This window comes from Anser cygnoides, chromosome 34 (assembly GCF_040182565.1).
Source record: "Anser cygnoides isolate HZ-2024a breed goose chromosome 34, Taihu_goose_T2T_genome, whole genome shotgun sequence".
Classification (NCBI taxonomy): Eukaryota; Metazoa; Chordata; class Aves; order Anseriformes; family Anatidae; genus Anser; species Anser cygnoides.
In genome coordinates, this window is record NC_089906.1 from 1,479,736 (window position 1) to 1,500,861 (window position 21,126).

General features: G+C 59.8%; 2 protein-coding genes across 10 annotated transcripts; one reads left to right on the forward strand and one right to left on the reverse strand.

The window, feature by feature from the left end:
• Window positions 1-67: 67 nt before the first annotated feature.
• Window positions 68-14,806, reverse strand: EVI5L (ecotropic viral integration site 5 like). Of its 8 annotated transcripts, none has more exons than XM_066986539.1 (20): window positions 14,627-14,806; window positions 10,672-10,870; window positions 9,603-9,792; window positions 9,297-9,521; window positions 8,849-8,923; window positions 8,430-8,555; window positions 7,933-8,076; window positions 7,699-7,788; window positions 6,926-7,023; window positions 6,765-6,825; window positions 6,204-6,257; window positions 5,576-5,608; window positions 4,604-4,744; window positions 4,356-4,484; window positions 3,740-3,880; window positions 3,249-3,401; window positions 2,486-2,632; window positions 1,904-2,041; window positions 1,699-1,794; window positions 68-660 (listed from the first exon to the last, which is right to left on the reverse strand). In XM_066986539.1, exons 2-20 carry the CDS (start codon window positions 10,818-10,820, stop codon window positions 466-468), a joined length of 2,385 nt encoding a protein of 794 aa, XP_066842640.1. In that variant the 5' UTR covers window positions 10,821-10,870; window positions 14,627-14,806; the 3' UTR covers window positions 68-465. The 8 variants fall into 8 exon arrangements, with proteins under 8 accessions (XP_066842640.1, XP_066842642.1, XP_066842644.1 ...); XM_066986541.1 differs by having other exon boundaries at window positions 1,904-1,999; window positions 14,627-14,805; XM_066986543.1 differs by lacking the exon at window positions 1,699-1,794.
• A 1,442-nt stretch (window positions 14,807-16,248) lies between these two features.
• Window positions 16,249-21,026, forward strand: LOC106049456 (C-type lectin domain family 17, member A-like). Of its 2 annotated transcripts, none has more exons than XM_048055360.2 (9): window positions 16,249-17,092; window positions 17,379-17,492; window positions 17,600-17,698; window positions 17,821-17,871; window positions 17,978-18,067; window positions 18,480-18,593; window positions 18,683-18,834; window positions 19,624-19,733; window positions 20,343-21,026. In XM_048055360.2, exons 1-9 carry the CDS (start codon window positions 16,993-16,995, stop codon window positions 20,473-20,475), a joined length of 963 nt encoding a protein of 320 aa, XP_047911317.1. In that variant the 5' UTR covers window positions 16,249-16,992; the 3' UTR covers window positions 20,476-21,026. The 2 variants fall into 2 exon arrangements, with proteins under 2 accessions (XP_047911317.1, XP_047911318.1); XM_048055361.2 differs by having other exon boundaries at window positions 16,255-17,092; window positions 17,382-17,492.
• The last annotated feature ends 100 nt before the right edge of the window (window positions 21,027-21,126 follow it).

Here is a 21,126-nt window from a genome sequence, read left to right on the forward strand (position 1 = left end):
TTGGGGCGACTCCGCAGGGTTTTGGGGCCCCCAGCACCTCTCATTTTTTTCCACGGAGTACAAACGGGGGGGGGGGGGGGGAGGGGACACGACAAGGGAGCAGGACTGGGGCCACACCTGGGGGTCCCCGGGTGTCCCCTGGGTGCCACAGGGCCCATGGGCGTCCCCTGGGTGCCGCCGATGTCCCCCAGTGTCCCCCCACGTCCCCTGGGTGCCGTAGGGCCCCCGGGTGTCCCCTGGGTGCCGTGGGTCCCCCGGGTGTCCCCCCACGTCCCCTGGGTGCCCCCGGGTGTCCCCCGGGTGCCGCGGGGCTGGCAGGTCCCCCCCTCGCCCCCCTCGTCCCCAAGGGTCGGGGTGCCCGCGGGGTCCCCGAGGTGCGGCGCCGCTGCTGTCCCCAAAGCCCCCCCCCCCCCCCCCAAACCCCGCGTCCCCGCGGGCGGCGGTGCCACCGGCGTCCCCCGCGGGTCACGGCGCCGTGGGGGCCCCCTCGGTGTCGCTGTCGCTGCTGTCGCCCATGTCGCCGAGGTCCCCGAGGTCCCCGCGGGGCAGCGCGAAGGGCGGCGGCAGCTCCTCGTCCGAGGAGCCCAGCGAGTCCTCGTCCCCCAGCCGCGGCCCCAGCCCCACCGCCCCGAAGGCCAGCGGGCCCCGCAGCAGCCGGATCTGCGGGGACAGGGACGGGGACGGGGGGACAAGGGCGTGGGGGGACACGGGGATGGGGACGTGGGGACGCGGGGATGGGGACATGGGGACACGGGGACAAGAGGACACGGGGACAAGGGGACACGGGGATGAGGACATGCGGAAAAGGGGATGGGGGACAGGGACCAGGGGATGGGGACAAGGGGACAAAGGGATGGGGACATGGGGACACGGGGATGGGGACATGGGGACACGGGGACAAGGGGACAGGCGGACAAAGGGATGAGGACATGGGGAAAAGGGGACAGGGGACAGGGACAAGGGAACAAGGGGACATGGGGATATGGGGACAGGGACACGCAGACAGGGGGACACGGGGACAAGGAAACAAGGGGCAAGGGGATGGGGACATGGGGACAGGGGGACATGGGGACAGGGATGAAGGAGATGGGACAGGGTACAAGGGGATGGACAAGGGGATGGGGATATGGGACGAGGGGACGGGGACAGTGGGACAAGGGGACAAGAAGACAAGGGGACAGGGACAAGGGGATGGGGACAGGGGGACAAGGGGACAAGAAGACAAGGGGACAGGGACAAGGGGACAGGGACAAGGGGACAAGGACAAGAGGACAAGGGACAAGGGAGGGGACAGCAGAGAAGGGGGGAGGGGCGACACAAGGGGGGCCATTGTCACCAGCTGTCCCTGCGGCACCGTGGGACGTCGCCGACGGCACCACCCCGATGGCACCACCCGCACGGGCACCGGGAGCGTCCGGGGGGGGGCCCCGCTGCACCGGGGGCAGGAGGGGGTCCCCGAGGCACCCGAGGGCGACAGCCCCAGGACGTGGGGCCCACAGCACCCGTGGGTGCTCCCGGGTCCGCAGGTCTCCCAGCACCCAAGGGCGCAGCACGCACGCCCCCGGGTGCACGGTGTGGTTCTCCTAGCACCCAAGGGCGCAGCCTCCACCTCTCCCAGCACCCCCGGGCGCGGGTGACGGGTCTCCCGGCACCCCTGGGTGCAGGATGGCGGCGCCGCAGCACCCACGGGTGCCTTACCTCGGCCTTGAGCTCGTCGATGTGGTCCTTGAGCTGCCGGATGTACTGGGCGGCGTCCGAGTGGTTGAGCTGCCCCTGGAGCATCCCCTCCTCCCTCTGCGGGTGCGCGCGGGTCAGCGGGTGCCCCCCTGTCCCCCGTGCCCCCCCCAGCCCCCGTGTCCCCACGGCGTCCCACGGTGTCCCCGCGTCCCCCGGTGCCACCCACCTGGATCTCCAGCTCGGCGACGCGCTGCCGCATCTCGGCCAGGGCGGCCATGCTGTCGGCCTCGCGCAGCCGCACCGCCATCACCTCCTCCTTGCTCTGGGGACACGCGTGGCACCGTGTCACCGCGGCGCCGTGACACTGCGGCACCATGTCACCCTGTCACTGCGGCACCATGTCACCCTGTCACCGTGTCATCATGTCACCCTGTCACCGCGGCACCGCATCACCATGTCACTGTGTCACTGCATCATCGTGTCACCCCGTCATCGTGTCACCGCAGCACCGTGTCACCGCGTCACCGTGTCACCCCATGGGTGACGGAGATGGGACCCCGGGGAGGGGACGGTGTGACAACAGGGGACATTGGGACCCTGTGGGTGATGGGGATGGGACCTCCAGGGGAGGGGACACTGGGGAAGGACAGCGGGACCTTGTGGCAGGGGCTGCGGGTGTCCCCAGGGAGGGGACAGGAGTGTCCCCGGCGAGCGTCCCCAGGACGGGGCTGGCGAGGACCCGTGGGGAGAGGCGGGGAGGGTCCCATGGGTGCCCCCAAGTGTCCCCACGTGTCCCCGAGTGTCCCACCTTGCACTGGGCCTCGGCGTGCTTGCGGTGGCTCTCGCTGAGCTGCGCCTGCAGCCCCTTGCTCTGCGCCGCCGCCAGCCGCAGCTGCTCCCGCAGCCCCGCGCACGTCTGCTCGGCGCGGCCCAGCACTGTGCGCTGGATCTGGCCCTGCCGCGGGGCGGGGGGGGACAGGCCTGTCACCTCCCCTCCCGGACCACCGCCACCACGGGCACGGCACCCCCGGGTGGCCCAGCGCCGTGGCCCCAGGGTGCGGGGGTCACCCACTGCCCCAGCTCCCAGTAACACCAGCTCAGCACCCATAGCCCCAGTATCTCCAGGTCAGCAGCCATGGCCCCAGCACCCACGGCCCCAGCAACCCCAGTACCCCCTGTTCAGCACCCACAGCCCCAGCACCCATGGCCCCAGCAACCCCAGTTCAGCTCCCACAGCCCCAGTATCCCCAGTTCAGCACCCACAACCCCAGCACCCATGGCCCCAACAGCCCCAGCACCCCCAGTTCAGCACCTATGGCTTCAGCACCCCCAGTATCCCCGGTTCAGCACCCGCACTTCCAACACCCATGACCCCAGTCTCCCCAGTACCCCCAGTTCAACACCCATGGCCCCCTCACGCCCAGTTCAGCACCAACGGCCCCAGTTCAGCACCCACAGCCCCAGCACCCCTGGACCCATCACACCCAGATCAGCACCCACTGCCCCAGCACCCAGGGCCCAGCACCCAGGGCCCAGCACCCAGCGCCCAGCACCCAGGGCCCAGCACCCACCTGTGTCTCCAGCTGCAGCACCCGCTGCCGCAGCGCCCGCAGCTCGGCCTGGGCCTGGGCCTCGCGCAGCCGCGCCGCCACCACGGCCTCCTGCAGCGCGTTGGCGTTGCTGCGCCGCGGGGACTCCTTCCAGCGCCCGCCCGCGCGGCCCGCCTGCGGCCGGAGGGGACACGGTGCTGGGACAGGGGGTCCGGGCGGTGGGACGAGGGGATTTGGGTGGCCGGGAGGGGACCCGGGTGGCCAGGAGGGGACAAGGTGCTGGGACAAGGGACCCAGGCACTGGGACAAGGGCCCCAGGTGGCCAGGAGGGGCCCCAGGTGTCAGGACAAGGGACTCGAGTGGCCCAGAGTGAACCCAGGCATCAGGATGAGGGCCCCAGGTGGCCGGGAGGAGCCCCAGGTGGCCACGAAGGGGCCACGGGTGGCCAGGAGGGCCCCCAGGCACTGCGACAAGGGACTTGGGTGGCCGGGAGGGGACTGAGGTGGCCTCACCTGCCAGCTGTCACTGAGGTCCTTCACCTGCTGCTGCAGCTCCGTCAGGGACTTGACGGCCTCGGCCTCGCGCAGCGCCAGCGCCTGCAGCTCCTCCTGCAGCCTCACCACGTTGTCCTCGTCCGGCAGGAGGCTGCTCCTCTGCGGGGACACGGGGACATCGGCGGGGACGCCCCGGGGTCGGGGGCACCCCGGGGTCGGGGGCACTGGGGGGCTCATTCCCCTCCGCTGGGGGGAGGTGGGGACGGACGCTCGCGGGGCGTTGGTGGGAGCTGACGGTGGGGACAGGGGATGTGGGGCACAAGGGACACCTGGGGACACTTGTGTGGCACTGGGGATCCCTGGGGACAGCAGGTCCAGGACCCCCCACGGCCGCTCGTGTCTTTGTCCCTGTCCCCAAGACCACTTGTGTGACAATCCCTGTCCCCAGAGCCACCGGTGTGACACTCCTCGTCCTCAAGGCCACTCAGGGGATTGTCCCCAGCCCAGGGACAGTCCCCAAGGTCCTTCACGTGGCTGTCCCCAACCCCAAGCTCCTTCCTGTGTTCGTCCCCAACCCCGAGGCCACCCCTGCGACCGTCCCCATCCCCAGAGCCCGTGCTGCCACCCCTGTCACCTTCTCCATGTCGAGCACTTTGTCCTGCATCTCCTTGAGGGCGCCGAGCGTCTCGCTCTCCCGCAGCCGCGACTGCTCCAGCTCCGTCTCCAGGTGGGTGACAAACTCCTCGCTGAACCGCGGGTTCCCCTGCCGCCGGCCCCGAGGTGTCACCCACAGGGTCCCCCCGCCCGGTGACGCCGCGAGCAGGGGGCTGGGAAGGAAGGAGGGCGGCGCGGGGATGCTTGGGGATGCCTGGGGACACCGACCTGCTGGTCCTGCAGCTGGCGGATGGTGCTCTGGGCGCGCTGGAGGTTCTCGGTGGCCGAGGTGCAGCGCTGCTTCACCACCGCCAGCTCCCGCTTGATGATGTAGTTCTCCTCCGCCTCCTGCGCCCGCGTCACCTGGCCCTTGGGGACAGCGGGGGGACGGGTCACCTCCCGGGGGCGGGGGGGGGGCACCGAGCCCTGTCCTCGTCCCCCGTCGGGTCAGCGCCACCGGTGGGGGTGAGATGGGGGGGTTGGGGGGGACAAGAGGGGACACCGGGGAGAGAGGGGACGGCAGTCCTGAGGTTGGGGACAAGGGCATGGCGTGGGGGACAAGGTGACACCCCAATCTGGGGACGCCAGCCCCATTACGGGGACGCCAGCCCCGTTCTGGGGACGCCAGCCCCAAAACGGGTGGCACTGGGGACGAGAGGGTGACGTTAGTCCCGTGCTGGGTGATGCTGGGGACAAGGGGGTGACGCCGGCCCTGCGGGGTGACACCGAGGACAAAGGGGTGACGCCGGCCACGGTGGGTGATGCCAGCCCTACAGCAGGGGGCACTGGGGACAAGGAGGTGACGCTGAGGTGACAACAGCCCCACGAGGACCTCCGGGGTCATCCTGACCCTTTCCACCTGCACCCAGCGCCGACCTTTCACCCCAGACCCACCTATTTTCTTCAAACTCACCAAAACGGCGTCTTTTTACCCAAAACCCCCTCCCCGGGCACCACCGCGCTGCCCCCCGCTTTATGTCGAGCCCCCAAACGGGCCCAAACCCCCAAATTTGCCCACCCCAAACCCCACCGATCCTCCGTTCCCCCCCCTCCAAAGCGGGGAAGGTGCGCGGGAGCCTCCGGAAAAGCAGGCAAACCTCCCCGACCGAGCGTGCCGGAGGCTGGGAAGCAAAAAGGCGGGGAGAAAAGGGTTAAAACGCAGCGGAAAAGAGAAAAAATAGCCATTTTTGGGGACGCTACCTGGATGAGCCTGTCGGCGAGAGCCGCGCTCTCCTGCGGCCGCCGGCGGAGGAAGAGAGAAAGGAGACACGTAACGAGATAAACGGAGCAGACAGAGGCAGCGAGAGAAGCCGTGCAGCAGAGTCACCCGGCACCTTCCCGTTTTGGGGCGCTTTCCAAGGATTTTAGCTCTTTCGGGTGCGGGGTGTGTGGGGGAAATACGGCAACCGCTGGGTTTTGCCATAAACGGAGCGTTTTCCACCTCCTGGAGGGAGAACCCGCTTGGAAAAACGAGGAGGAAGCCACATGCTGGATGTGCTTTTCCTTTTTTTTTTCTTTTTTCCCCACCAAAACAATGCTGAGAGGGGAGATTTGGGGGGCGCAGCCTTGTAAGGGCGTGCTGGAGGTCGTGGGGTTGCACCCAAGGGTGCTGGGTACCTGGATGGCAGCATAGGTGCGGGTTTTGGGTGCTCCAGGGTGTTTTGGGGGTGTTCCAGGTTGGTATTGGGTACCCCCAGGACGTTCTGGGTGCCCCCAGGAGGTTTTGGGTGCCCCTAGGAGGTTCTGGGTGCCTCCAGGAGATTTTGGGTGCCCCCAGGAGATTTTGGGTGCCGCCAGGAGGTTTTGGGGTGCCAGCCGTGGGGCTCACCTTCTCCAGGGTTTCAATGCGCTGCTTCAGCAGGCGGTTCTCGGTGCGGAGGCGCTGGGGAAGAAATCGGGGAAGAAATCGGGGAAGAATCAGTCCTGGGGGGGTGCTGATGTCCCCAGGGGGGTGACTGAGCTGGGGGACAGCCTGGGAATGGGGGGGATGTGAGGGGACAAGTGGCCCTGGGCTGGGTCGAAGTGGCCCCAGGGATCATTAAGGCTGCCCCCGGATGGCTGCGATGGCCCTGGGGACGTGCTAAGTGGCCCCGGGGACAGCTCCAACAGCCCTAGGATGGGTCAGAGTGGCCCCAGGGATGGATTAAATAGCCCCAGGGAGAGGGTAAATGGCCCCGATGGCTCAAAGAGGTTCCACAGATGAGTAAAACGGCCCTGGAATGGGCTAAGCTGTGCCAGAAGGGCTCAGGTGGCCCTGGGGATGGGTCAAGTGGCCCCGGGAATGGCCCAAAGAGCCCCAGGGACACCCCAAGTGTGGCCCGGGATGGGCCGAGTGTCCCCGGGGACAGCTCACGCAGCCCCAGGCCGCCGCTGCACGACCCCGTCTCACCTTGATCTCGATCTGCTCCTCCATCTCCTTGTTCTTGATGGCGGCGTACTCCTTCTCCAGCCTGCAGGGGACAGGGGGACGAGCTGGGACCCGGGGCCGGGGCCAGGCACCCACCCGTGCCTCCCGGGGGGATCCCGCCCGGCGGCAGGAGCCCGTCTCACCTCTTCATCTTCTTGGGGTTGTACTTGACCTGGAAGGCCCTGAGGATGAGCTTGTCGGGGCAGCTGTCGAACTGGTGCGGGATCACCTTCTGGAAGTACTGCGGGCACAGCGCCCACCGCTGGGGGTGAAGCCACGGCCCCCGCGGCAGCCCGGCCCCGAAACGCAGCCCGGTTTCATCGACCGGCCCGAAACACGGCCCCAAAAGCAGCCCGGCACATCAGGTGGTCCCAAAACACAGCCCCTAACCATGTCCCGCCAAGTAAGCCCACCAAATCTGCCCCAAAACATGTCCTGTCGGGCAGGAATTTGCTTCGAAACGCAGCCCATCGTGTAAATCAACCCTGAAATGTGGCCTCCTGCGTGAACTGACCCCAAAATATGGCCTGATGTGGAAACTGGCCCTAAAATACAACCTGTTGCGTAAATCCACTCCAAAACGCCCCCAAACGTGTCGTGTTTCATAAACCTGCCCCAAAACATGTTACCCACTGACTAAATCCACCCCAAACCATGTTTCTTTGGTCAAATTTACCCCCAGACCATCTCCCATTTCCTGTATCAGCCCCAAAACACATCCTGCTGGACAAATCTGCCCCCTAAATAAGTCTCGTTGCTTAAAACTATGCCAAAAAAAATGCCCCATTGGACAAATCCTCCCCCCCGAGACATGCCCTGTTGGACAAATCTGCCCCAAAACACAGCCTGTGGGATAAATCTGCCCCCCAAACACGTCCCACGGCCTAAATCAGCCCCAAAAGGCAGCAGCACGTACCTGGGACATGCCCTCCATGTCCAGCTGGACGAGCTCGGCCTGGTTGAACTGCAGCAGAGCCATCCCCACGCGGAAGACGATCTCCAGCCCCTGCGGGGAGTGCCGTCACCTCTCCCACCCGCCACCGCCCCCGAGGGGTTTGGGGTTTCTCCCCGAGACGCCAGGCAGGAAGAGCATTTCCCCACCCAAGCTGCGGTCCCCTTGTGCTCCAGGCGCTCGCCGCGGCCCCGTTACCTCGTACATGAAGATGTCGAAGACTCGCGTGGCCACGGGCAGGGGGAAGGTGGTGAGGAAGAGGGTGAGGAACCAGGACGAGGCGTACATGGAGGTGAGGAAGCTCTGCGACCGAAAGTGGATGTTCAGCTCCGGCAGCTGCTCCTGCATGGGAGAAACGGGGGAAACGGGAAAGAAACGGGGCATGGGGGCTGATTTTAGGGGTCATTCGTGGCTTTTTGTTGTGGACGGGCCCTCGTGGAGGTCCCCGGGGTGCCGGATGGGAGGTCCCCAGGGTCCTCATGGATGTTTCCCCCTGAGGAATCGCGGAGGGTCCGTGGGGTGTCTCACGGATGTCCCCGGGATCTCCGTGTGGCCGGCCACGAGCTCCACGGGAGGATTTAATTTCTCCAGCATCTCCCAAGTGCTGCCACCTCTCACCCACCTCTCCTGGTCCTCGCCCCCCCGATTTACCCTCAGGCTCCCACCACCCCGAGCGTTCTGGGGGCTGTGCTTACCTGCAGCATGTACTCGAACTGGTAGATGCAGAGTCCCAGCTCGGCCATGCTGGGTTTGAAGAGCTCCCGTAAGCGGTACTCCTGCATCAGCCTCACGAACACGCAGAAGGCCTCCTCCTCGGGCATCTGGAGACCCGGCGGGACACAAATCCCCCTTAAACATCTGCCAGCAGCTCCAGAACGGAGCCTCTTGCCATCAGGTGATGGGACAGGATGTGTTGGGGAGCCATCCCCAGCTGAATGGGAACGTGAACGGGGGATTTTAAACCCAGGTGGAGCAGGGGGGGTAGGGGGAACAAGCCCGTTTTGCTCCTGAAGACGAAGAAAAAGGCTCCCGTTTCTCACCCCCCTTCTGCCACCCCCCAAAGGGCGTTAAAAATCCACCAGCAGCTGCTCCTCGCCCAGGGGCCGGCACAAACCTGCATGAGCAGCAGTCCCACGATGAAGGCGCTGCCTTGGCAGTATCCAACCTCCCGGTCCACCAGCGAATAAGCCTGGAAAGATCCCAAAATCAACAGAAACAAACATGTGAGCTGGGGGACGGGCTGGGGCACCATCCCTGCTCACTGCAGGCGGGCAGCGGTGGACAGAAGGCTTGACCACGGCGTAGAAAACAGCTTTTTTTTCAGCTTGCGTGCAAGACATCGCTGCAAAGTTCAGTTTAGACCCCAAAAGACTCAGCTATCCGTTTCTTCATTCATTAACTACAGGAGTAAGGGGGCCCGGGATGGTCAGGGGATGAAGAGCTGGTTATGCCGCGAGAAGCAGTGGTCCCAGGAGCTTTTGGTGGGAACCAAAGCCCTCGAAAATTCACACCCAACAAAACCAGCTTCAAAACCCGTGGTGGTGCCGGAGGAGGGACGTTACCTTCATGACGTTGAAGAGCACCTCCTGGCCCAGGCTGTCCTGGCCCTTGAAGAACTCGTGCTCGGGGTAGGTGCGGGCGATGTCGCGGCGGATGAGCTTCTCGCAGGGCGAGGACATCTTGAGCAGCTCCGAGTACTGGTTTTTGACAGGCATGTCGGTGGCACTGCAGAGCAGCTGCCAGACGATGGCGCGGAAGTGGTGGGGGATCCCTTTGCGGATGAGCTCCTGGGGAAAAAAGGGGTAAAACCCTGAGAAAACGGGTTTCCGCCTGCTGCAGGTAAAGTAAAACCAACGCGCCGTCCCCACCTTGAGCAGCTTCTCCTTCTTTTTCCGCCATTCATCCCACTCGTTGACGATGCGGCCCCAGAGGATCCAGGTATCCTCCTCGAGGTGGCTGAGGTTGGAGGAGGCCGAGGAACTGGAGACCAAGGAGGAGCCGCTGTTCCTTCGCGAGCCGTTCATGGAGCGCATCGACTTGGAGTCGGCCTCCAGCAGCCTGCCAGAGACTGAGTTAGCCCCAAAAAAGCCCAAAAGGAGGAGAGAGCCCCCAAAGAGGAGATATTCCTCCAAAGCCACCCTAAAGGAGGAGATATTCCCCCCCTAAATACCCTAAAAGAGGACATATTTCCCCAAAAACACCCCAAAAGAGGAAATATTCCCCCAAAAACACCTTAAAGGAGGAGATATTCCCGCCCTAAATACCCCAGAAGAGGACATATTCCCCCCCAAAACCACTCTAAAGGTGGAGCTGTTCCCCCACAATACCCCAAAAGAGGAGATATTCCCCTGAAACTGTCCCGGGGAAGAGACATTCCCCCAAACCCCTTCAAAACGGCACCCAAACGGGCAATTTTTCCCAGCCAGATGCCGACTGCTGTCCGGGGATGGCTTCTTTAATGACTTTGCTCAATAATGGGATTGCAGCGGGGTTTTTCATGGGAAATGTTGCCTAGAAATGGCTTTGCAAGGGAATTTGCCTTTCAGAGCTGGAGTTTTGGGGCATAACACTGCTTTAGTGCCAGGGACAGAGCTTTTTGCCTGGTCCTTCAGCTAAGGGAGCCTCAGGGCTTGCTTCCCATCAAGCGGGTAAAAAAATGAACAAAGTGGGTGGGTTTATTGTTTATTAGTCCCATACAGCCACCTCCTGCCCGGGGATCCTACTGACCCACCTGAGCAATCAAACCCTGCTGCTTTCAAAGAAAAACCATAACCTGGACCAAAAAAACCCCAACAATTGGAGCATTTTCACCTTGGTTTGACTGAAGCTTGGGAGAAGCGTGTCATCGTGGTCCACCCCGTTTGATTTTAGGGGAAATCCTTGCCAAAAAAAGGACATTTTAAAGACCCAGTGGGGCAGACACCTGCCGGGGCTCACCGGTTCTGCTCCTCCAGCTTGGCCAGCAGCTCCAGCTCGTCGGGGCTGAGGTTCTCCGAGTCGGAGGTGGGCGAGCACGCCGGGGCCGAGTTGACGGAGGAGAGGGCTTCGTGCGACGACGAGTCCGGGCTGACGGCCGGCGACGCCATCGCGGCGGGGCCGGCGGCGCTCCGAGCCCGCGGGGGTTTTGGGGTCTCACCTGGAAGCCGAATGACAACGTCAGCAGGACGGGACCCCCCTGCTCCGCTCCCTGCGACCTTTTCTTATTCAAACCTCCGGGTGCTGCTGCAAATCTCTTCAAAAAAGCCCGGTTTTAGCTAAGCCGTGGCGTGAGCATCGCTCGATTTGCAGCCCGATGAGATATTCGCTTAATTCCCTACAAAAGAACCGTGGTTAAGCCCAGTTTTCACGTCAAGCCAGGTCCAAGCGCATCGTCTCGTGTTTGCGGTAAATTAGCTGAATTAAAGTGGGCTAAAAACTGGAATTCAGCCCACTGTACCCTCATTTTGGGCCAATGTACCCTCATTTTGGGCCAGTGTGAGAAGAGAGGATTTACAGAGCACTGCCCCCGCTGGGGATTTGCTTTGGGTGTTGACGCTGCCTGGTTTGCCCATTCCGGCAGCGTTTCAGGGAAAAAAATCCCCTGGAGAGGAAAAAGTCCCAGCTTGGGAATTGCAGGGACTGGTGGAAATGGGGTGGGAAATGGCAGGTTGGCGGGTGCTGCAAAAAGAGGGCTTCCAGCATCGCCCCCAGCTGGGATTTATTGGAGGATTGGTAGCAACTGGGAACCCTCAAGGAAGCTCCATCTCTTTTTTGGGGCTGAAAACATGCTTTTTCATGAAAAATGCTATTGAAGATCAGCAGAGTGAACCTACGTTTGAAGGGGATCAAGAAAGCAGGGAAAAAGAGGAAGCGCCATGAATAGGAAATGCACGGTTTACCTGATTTGGGCTCAATTTGCTCTGTGCAGCTCAAGTTATAAAATCATGGGGGTTTTAACCAAAAAGCTGTGTTTCCTTCCCATTTTTTGGGGGAAAAAATTGGCTGGAGGAGCAAAAGGAGCTTGGAGGAGAACAGCGTGGAGGCGCAGCCGTACCGCGACCGAGGGAAATCCTGCGCCGTTTGGTTAATGGTTTTTGAAAAGCAGCAAAATTTAACAGAGCCGCTTCGGGGCGAGAACCGGGTCAATCGTTAACGGGATCGGGCAGATTTGCTCAATAAGCAGGAAATTTTCTCATTTTTTTAAGGGTTGGGGGGAGGAAAAAGCCTCAATCGTGCCTAATTCAGCTGCACGTGGCGGGCAGGGCTCATCCAGCAGCGCGTCCGGCCCCGTTAATTCGTTTTGGGTAATTAATATTTCCGAGGTCTGGCCTGCAGAATTCCAAGTTAACGATCAAACCAGGGTCTGACGGGCTGAGAAAACGTTCTGAAATGGCTTTTTAGGAAAAAAATAACTCCACTCTGATGAGGGGATTAAAAAAATAAAGAAGGAAACACGCAAAATGCACGAATTCAGTTCAAAAGCGAGGCACGAGGATGGCAACGTTGTTTATTCGACCAAAGCAGGTGGAAAAAGAGGAGCACGCATTTTTCAACCTTATTTTTTTTGGGTGAAATCCTGGTGGTTTCGGGTGGTTTTGTGGTGGGGAGGGAAGGAGCTGGCAGCCCCCATCCTTTGGGGCGTTCCGGGGTTCCTGTTGCAGCGGGAGCAGCCTGCGGGACGATGAATGGCTTGTTCCGGGACGACAGGTACCCAAATTTGCTGAAAATGCTTGAATTTGGAGAAAAAAAGGAACACCACTTGGCGGACGGAGGTGCCGCAGAGCGGCTTTTCGAAGCATCCACCCCAAATTCCCCCCGGGCTGGGGGACGAGGACCTCAGTTACTGAAGGCCCTAAGAAAATTGGGGGGGAAACAGTGAAAACAGCCCCGCAAACACCAAGGGGCCAGCCAGGCACTAATTTGAGGAAATCAGCCCCAAAAGGGGCTTGGATGACCCCAATACCGGCCCGTTTGTGGCAGCGGGTTAATTTTAATAACTTTCCCGGCACCCTGAGGTGTTTGGGAGTCCCCAAAGTCCCCAGATTCCACGGGTGGTGGTGTCGCTTCTGCTCGTTTCCCCCCAAAACACCACCGCTCCATCGAAACGCTGTAAAAAACGCCCATTTTCAGCAGGACGTCGAGGCACTGACCTTGAGCCTGGGCCATTTCCGGAGGAAAACGTTAAAATTTCCACCTTTTCACTTAAAATCTGCCAGATTTGCAGCTTTTTGGGGCCATTTTCGCAGCTTTTCTCTGCAGCTTTGTACCTTTTCTGCGCCGTTTTGTGCCTTTTCCGCCCCGTTTTGGGCCTCTTCCATGCCGTTTCTGTGTCTTTTCCACCTGTTTTTATTTGCAGCATCTCTCGGTGCCGATTTGCACCTTTTTCACCCCATTTTCGCCGTGTTTCTGCAGCGTCTCCCAGTGCCGCTTTGCACATTTTTTTTTGTGCCATTTTCGCCGCGTCTCCAACGTTCTTTTCGGCTCCAAAGTTCACCAAAGCGGCGGTTTTGTCGCAGCCGAACACAAAACTATCAAAAATTCGCTCGTTTGCCAGAAAAACCAATTGTTAACGCATAAAAGGAGCCGGGTGAGGAAAAAGAATCGATTCCACCCCAAATATTTCAGCGGGACATTTGCAAGCATCACTAGCAGCCGCGGGTGGAGGGAAGAGGAGGAAAATGGGCAAAATGGGTTCAAAAATCACGTTTTTTGCCGCTGGCACGGATCAAGCAGGTGCAATTTTTAAGCTAAAATCCCCCCAAAACGCACCAATGTCAAAAACGACCCAAACCAACCCAAAATCAGGTGAAAATTGAGTCGAACACCAAATGAGAGCAACCCCCCCCGCAGCCTCCCAGGGCATTTGGGGGGGAAAACCACGCAAAACACTGCTTGGGTGGTGATTTTTGTGCTTTTTGCTGTTCCAAATCAGCTGAAACGAGCCCAAAACTGCGAGGGTTCGGTGTCTTTTGGGGATTTTTCACCAAAATCGTTTTTTTCCCCCCCCCATGGTGGCAGCAGATATTAAACGTTGCCGGCGAAGCCCCCGACCGAGTGAAAAGCAGTGAAAAAAGGGGGGGAAAAAAAAAAAAAAAAAAAAAAAAAAAAGAGAGGTGGGATTTTGGGGCAAAACCCTGCGATTTGGAGCCCGAGCCGCCCCGATGTGGCTAAAATCGCTCGGTTTGAACCCAAAAGGAGAGGCGGGGACGGCACAAAGCCGCCGCTGCTCCATCTTCGTTGCCGGGAGGGGGAGGGATGGCGGTGGTGGCGGGGGGGGGGCACAGGGACCCCCACCCATGGGTGCCACTGGGTGCTGGGGGGGGGGGGGATAGGAACCAGCTGGGGGGGGTGACAAAAGCCCCCCTCCTCTCCCCCCCCCCCCCCCCCCCCAACGCCATCTGGGGCTCACAACAATGCCCGGGGGGGGGGGGGGCACCGCTTGCTGCGCCCCCCCCCTTCTTTTTATTGTTCTATTTCTTTTATTGTTCTATTTTTAACCAATTTTTCCTGATTTTTTACCAATTTCACCTGATTTACGGGGAAGGCCAACACCCACAGCAGTGTGGGGGGGGGCAGTTTGGATGCCCCCCCCCCCCCCCAAATCAAACAGGGGGAGCCCTGGGGGGGGGGGGGGGCAGCCCCCAATAACCAATTAACCCCCAAATTACCAATTAACCCCCAAATTAACCCCAAATTAACCCCCAAAGGTGGGGGGCGACCCCAATCACCCCCCCACACCCGGGGGGGGCCTTTTATGCCCCCCCCGTAACCTTGAGGGGGCTTTAGGCCCAACCCCCCCCCAAGGGGGTGCTCATTGACCCCCCCCCCCCAGCCCCTGAGGGGGGCGCCCCCCCCCCGAGGGGGAGCCCCTCCCCCCGAGAAAGGGGCGGGACTTCCCCGTGGCCACGCCTACCTGCGCCGCGCTGCCATGGCGACCGCCGGCTGCCTCCGAGGGGGGGGCCCGCGGCGCCCCCCCGCCGCCGCCGCCGCCGCCGCCGCCTGGAGCCGAGCGGGAGCCGCGGCCGCCGCGGGCCCCGCCGCTGCCATGGGGGAGCCGCCGCTGCCGCCGCCGCCCTGACACCGAGTGACAGGCGGCCCCGCCCCGCAGCCAATCACCGCGCCGCCTTCGCGCCTATGCCCGCCCACTCCCGGCCCGGCAGCCAATCGCTGAGGGCGGTCCGGGAATGAGCCTCGGAGGGGGGGGGCTAGGCTAAGAAGCCCCGCCTGCTTGCCGCTGAGCCAATAGAAAGGCCGGAGGGGTGTTGATGGACGGGTGTTTCGCCAATGAGGTTCAAGGAGATGGTCCTCCCCCCCGTGGGCCTTTCTGGGAGACGAATGGCAGGCACAAATGGGGGTGATGGATGGGCGGAATGACCAATGGGGTGCAACGTCTCGTTTGGAGTGGCACCCCGGTTGACAGGAGAGGACAATAAGCCCCGCCCCTTTAGCTGAAGCCAATAGCGATGGGTCTGATTTGATTGATGGGAGGTGAGGCAGCCAATGGGGAGCACGGACACCGGGTGGTGTTCCCTCCCCTCAGCACAGGTGGTTGATCCTGCCTCAGCGGGTGGATCGGCCACTTTGATTGGCTGAAGAAGGTTATGGACAGAAGCTCCCACCAATGAGGCGTCGAGTAGCGAGTGGCAGATCTGAGGAGAAGGGTTCCGCCCCCTTCCGTTAACTGAGGGGCCCTGGGGTGCCCGCGTAGGGGCACCGGGGGCGGGGGGGGGGCTTGGAGCAATGGGGGCCTGGGGGCGTCGGTGTGACCAGAGCCCCTGTCCTGTAGGGATCCAAGGGTAGGGACGTTGGGGGTGCTGAAATCCCCAGGGATGGGGACAAAATGGCAGCCCCAAAATGGGGGTGCCAGGGTGGGGGGGGTCCCGCATTTCCCAGGCCTGAAGTCGTGGTGTGCGGGGTCCCAGTGTCCCCAGGGACGGGGCTGTGGGGACACCGAGGGTCCTGATACCCCCAGGGACTGGGCTGTAGGGAGACCGGGCCCCCCGGGTGATCCATGTCCCCCGGGAGACAGTTGTCCTCAGACAATAACAGTTTAATTTTTAGGTAGTCGTGTGTGGAGCCAGGATCTGGACTCGGTGATCCGCGCAGGTCCCTTCCAACTCAGGATTTTTTATGATCCGATAATATGGGGATGCTGAGGGTCCTGCTAAGTGGTTGAAAATCCGTTTAGGGTAAAAATCCTGAAGATATCCCTTTAAAGATAAAAACTCTAAAAAGGGTTAAAGAGTTAAGGATTGTTGAGGGCTTAGGTGTGGGAGCTGGTTTTTTTTGGTCCACTCTTCTAACACTGTTTTTGATTCTTTCTGATTCTTTCTGTTTTCGATTCTTTCTTCTTAGAAAGTGCTGTCCTGGATTTTTTTTTTCTTTTATAATTTTCTCCCACGTCACTGGAACAAATCACATGTTTGGATGGGGGGGGGGGGGGGGGGGGGGGGGATATATCCACCCTGAGAACGTGTGAGCCAAACTCACAGCATTTGGGCCCGAAACCAATCCTGTCGCTTCTCATGAAGTGTTGGGGCCCTGCGGGTAATGAGTGGCCACCCTGGGGGGAAGTTCAGCCTCGACTTCCCCTAAATTCGGGATGAAAAAAGGGGAAATCGGACAAAAGGAGGAAGCTGTTTGCCCTGAGCAAGAGAGCCAGGGTGAAGGCCATTCACTTTTTGGCTGTGTTTGCTCTTCCCCAGTGCCTCAGTCCTCTGTGAAATTTGGCCAAAATCAGTCAACAGTGAAGTTACTCATAAATTCAAACTTTCATTTTCTGCAATCGCCCCGGGGACGCCTGGCTCAAAGCCCTGCAGGCAATGAAAGAATTTTCGGGAGGAGGAACGAGGGAGTCACTGTCAAAACAGAACGAGGATTTTTACAGCGCCAGGTTAAAAACATTTGAAAGTCCCACAAAAGCACCGCACAAAATCCTAAATGCGACTTCCCACCAAAAACCAAACCAAAGCAAAGATGGATTTGGGCACGCACCACATCATTTTGGCACAAAACCTTCAAAACCCACCACCTCGGAGGGGTATTGGCTTCACTTGAGCAGTGTGATGGTGAACTTGTAAAAAAACAGCGGGGAAGTGGCGTGTGGCGAGAGGCTGCACAAGCGCCGCAGCCACTCCAAAAGCTCCTGAGCGTGCACATTTAATTTTTTTCTTGGAAATCTGAATTATGAAATATGAACATTCGCTTCCCCCGGAAGAGCTGACGCATCTTCACGACCGCATAAAATTGGGGTGATATCAAAGGGAAGAAGGACCAGAGATGGCACGGAACGATGGCGCTGAGAGCACCGTTGAGAAGTGGGAGCTCACCAGGGACATGCTGTTGGAGGAAGAAGAGCAGAGGAAAGCACCCAAAGGAGGTAGCAGGGCCACACCAGGGTTGAGGGAATGGCTCTGGAGTTAAAACACAAGAAAACGGAGGCTTTTAGCTCTGGACATGGGTCTTTTGCCAAAATTATAGCTAAATTCTGCTTCATAATTCTTCCGTTGCGATCAGAAAGAAAAAGAGGTTTGGGTGTGGAGAAGGGAGCGGTGGAGCTTCTCAGGAGAGAGCCTGGGGGAATCTCTCCTCTTTGTGCTCTTCTCCAAAAGGTTTGCAGGGGAGGGAGGTCTTTGTGGCTGCCTCACCCTTTTTTTTGCCCCCAGCAGTGCTGTCCCTCCTGCCCTCGTCCCCGCAGAGAGCCGTTGTGCTGCTGTACGCGCTGCTGGCCCTTGGCTTCGTGATCTTCATGGCTCTCACCATCATAAACACCCACAGAGGTGAGACCAGCACGCACAACCGGATCGCCCCCGCCAAGCGCGAGGCAGGCACAATTTTGGGGGAAAAGACCAGCAAACGGAACAAAACCTCTGGCTCCTTTCTCCAGTGTCGGCGGTGTGGGAGGCGCTGGCCCAAGCCCGGCTGCAGGGCGAGAGGAGCCACACGACAGCCTGGCACAACCTCTCGGAGGTCCAGCACGCCCTCGGTACGAAACCTGCTGCTTCTGGGGGTGGCTTTTCCCTTAAACCCAACCAAAATCATCCCTTCTGGCGGGATGGAGGTGGCCATGGGCTTGTTTTGAGGTTTCTCCTCTTGTTTTCCTCTTAGATAAGCAGCTCTCAGGCGAGCTCCAGGTGATTCAGAGCCAACTTCTAAATGGTACGCCAAGGACAAGGTGGTTTGGGGGGAAATTCAGGAAGAATCCCAGCGTTTAACACCGGGTGAGGGCAGCGGGGTCAAAAAGCAAAGTTTTTCCTCCCTCCAGTGTCCCGAGAAATGGAGAACATGCAGTGGAAGATGGCACAGTGCAAAACGGAGTGCGGGAAGGAGCTGTCGGATCGCATCCGCGTCCTGGGTGAGAGCCTGATTTTGATGAAAAATCGTTAAATTCAGTCCTTCTATCCCAAAGCACTGGGCAGACGGTCTAAAGATTCCTAAGATGTGCTGGTAGCACTGGGAGCTCACGGAGCCGATCTCAAGGAGTTTGAAGTACCGCGTATACCAAGTATAATGCTAATGGAAGGAAGTCTTTCTCAGCCTGTTGATAAACACACACACAAAAAACCCCCAACGTTCAGTGAAAGGGCTTTGAGGTTTCCATGCGTGAAGCTGAGAGAACACCAGCTCAGGCCGGGAAAAATACCCAGCGAAAGCCACAGCATAAATCAGGGCGGAAAGGAAATGGGGAAGGGCCGTAAACATGGTTTCTTTGGGTTTCTTCTGGCGAAACCTGAATTACCTTTCTCTCTCGTTTTCCGCCCCGGCAGAGGGAAGGGAGGCGCCGGAGCAGGCGCTGGAGCAGCTGGCGGAGCTGCGGCAGGAGCAGAGCCGCGCGGCGACGCTCCTCAGCACAGCGCTGGAGGGGCTGCGAAACCTCTCAGGTGAGGGGGAGAGGCTGAGCTGAGCCCGCAGGCGTCCCCCCGCGCTCACCCACCTCAGCTTTTTTTTTCTTTTCCCCGTTTTCTCTCAGAAATTCTCTGCACAAGCTGTCCCGCCGGCTGGCTGCAGTTCGCCAAAACCTGCTATTTTTTCTCCACCGATCCTAAACCCTGGATGGACGCTAAAACCTCCTGCGCCGAGCTCGGCGGTCAGCTGGCCATCGTCAACAGCGAGCTGGAAAACGTAAGCCGAGGATTTCCACAAAAAAAGCACCAAAAAACCAAAACACCCCCCCCCCCCCCCAATTTAATGCATTTAGAAGAAAATTAGGCTTATACAAAGCAAATGGAAAGCAGGAGGTTAAGCACGGGCTGTTTGAGCCTTCACAGCTGGGAAAAAGCATCCGAGTCCCCCAGCCTTGAGGTTCCCCTGTGGTTCTGAAGTGGCTTGGCCAAATCTGTTGGGTTTGTCCCCAAAACGACTGGCGTGATTTAAGCATCCCTTGGGAAATGTCTGTGGGGAGCGGCCGCCCCCGTCGCCTGCGTGACCCCGAGGGGGATCCTGGGGTGTGAGAGAGGCGCTCGCCTCCATCGGGGTGTGCTCCATGTGCGATCCCTCCTCGTGATCACGTGGGAAAGAGAAAACGATTTTGAAATCATAGAAATTACAGAATTAATTGGAGCGATCCACCTGAAATTGGGCACAAATGGGTGTTTCCACCCCAGTTTAGACAATGCCTACCTCACCTTCACAAGACTGCTTCTACCTGCCTGGCTTTTAAAGCATATTTGGTCTGAAAAGAACTTCTCCCTCCAGCTGTTAGAAACCTCAGCACTTTTATTCGCATTTCCGACGGGAAATGTCCCCTTTTGTGCCACGCTGGTGGCACCTCGCACTCGTCCCCCGCCAGGGACGGGCTCCCCAGCGTCACCGACTGCTGTCGACGACCTCGGTGCTGCCAAAAGCCAAACGGCAGCTCCACGTTGGTGCCCCCTTCCCATCCAGAAGCCTCTTTTTTCCCCCCGTTTACAGAAATTTCTGGCAAATCACATCATGGAGACGCGGGTGTTCTGGCTGGGCCTGAGCGACATGCACAAGGAAGGCGACTGGCAGTGGTTGGACGGCCGCTCCCTTTCTCTTGCGTAAGTTTTCCAGCAGCATCGGAGGGCAAATAGCCCCCCTAACCCGGCTTTTTAATGCTTTTTTTGCCCCAAAAAAGCCGAGGGCTGCACCCTTACTGACCCACCCGCATGCTCTGCTCTGGTGGAGCGTGAAAATGGCACAGGAAAAGGTTTTATGGTACCTGAAAGCGTGGGGTGGAGGGAAAGGTAAGAGGAACGGCTGCAGGCTAGATTTTGGTGTTTTCCCCCCAAATCGCTTTGGTTTTGGGGCTGAGAACTGAGGTGGGAACGCACGAGGAGCCGCAGCACCCACTCAGTGCATTCCCAGCTGAGTGTCCTCACCCCGAGGCCCAGGGATTATTTCTGACAGCTCTCCTCATCCTCAGGATTTGGGGGAAAAGCACCGAAATTGAAATGGAGCTGTTTGATGCTAAACGGGGGAGAAAAGGGAAAACTACTGAAATGGAAGTAGAGCTTCTTCGAGGCGTTAAAAGGAGAGGAGTGGAAGCGGTGGGGCGGGTGTGCTCTCCGCCTGGCTGCTCCCTCCGTAGAACCTTTAAAAAAAAACATAAAAACCAACCGGTTTCCAAATGTAGCGCTTCCTACCCAAACCGGCATGTCCCCCCGCAGGTTTTGGAAGAGCGGCGAACCCAACAACGTGGGCCAGCATGGCGAGGACTGTGCCACCGTCTCCTCCAGGGGCCTCTGGAACGACGCCACCTGCAGCAGTGCCGAGGCCTGGATCTGCGAGCGCGGCTGCTAGGGGGCTTAAAAACGGGGGAAAACCAGCAAAAAGACGGCAAAAGCAAGTGCGGGATGAAAACTCGACGCTGCGGGGCGAAGGACGACTTGCTGCTGCGTAATTACTGGCCGCGGAGGAAGTGCGACAGTAGGCAATGGAAAAAATGCTTAAAAGATGAGAAAAAAAAAACCAACAAAACCAAGGGGTTGTGGGGTCAGGAGGCATCACCGCGCGCAGGGGGTGAGCGCACCGTGTGTTTTTGCTGCAGATTCTCCTCCTTCCTCCTCCTCAGGCTCTGGGTGAATCCACGCGGCGCGCAGACCTAAAAACATCAGCCCGATTTAGCAGGAGACGGGATTCGCTCTGGAAAAGGAAGGAGCTGGCGTGGAAAGAGGCGTCCGAAAAAGGGAGCATCCTCCCGGGGTCCAGCGCCGCGATGGGGTTAGACCTGGAGGAGGGTTTGGACATTTTTGGGGTGTTTGTTAACATTCTGTGAGCTGCTTCCCTGCCGCGCGCTCAACGTATCGCTTGCCGCTTAATCAGGAAAAAAAAATAAAGTCTTTTGATTGCAACTTGAAACAAAACCAACGGGAGCAGGGCAGCGCCGAGGAGGGTCGCGGCACACCTTATTCCCAGGGTTTAGGTGAAAAAAACCCAAAAAACAGAAGAGAG

Bases quoted from the DNA above. Each gene is read 5' to 3' on its own strand.
- EVI5L (XM_066986536.1), bottom strand. From the start codon at position 10,820: ATGGCGTCGCCGGCCGTCAGCCCGGACTCGTCGTCGCACGAAGCCCTC. The intron at 3,881-4,355 runs GTGACAGGGGTG...GTGTCCCCGCAG, and splicing joins AAGTGCTCGACATGGAGAAG to AGGAGCAGCCTCCTGCCGGA. The intron at 3,402-3,739 runs GTGAGGCCACCT...CTCCGGCCGCAG, and splicing joins ACCTCAGTGACAGCTGGCAG to GCGGGCCGCGCGGGCGGGCG.
- LOC106049456 (XM_048055360.2), top strand. From the start codon at position 16,993: ATGGCACGGAACGATGGCGCTGAGAGCACCGTTGAGAAGTGGGAGCTC. The intron at 17,872-17,977 runs GTACGCCAAGGA...TCCTCCCTCCAG, and splicing joins TCAGAGCCAACTTCTAAATG to TGTCCCGAGAAATGGAGAAC. The intron at 18,594-18,682 runs GTGAGGGGGAGA...GTTTTCTCTCAG, and splicing joins GGGGCTGCGAAACCTCTCAG to AAATTCTCTGCACAAGCTGT.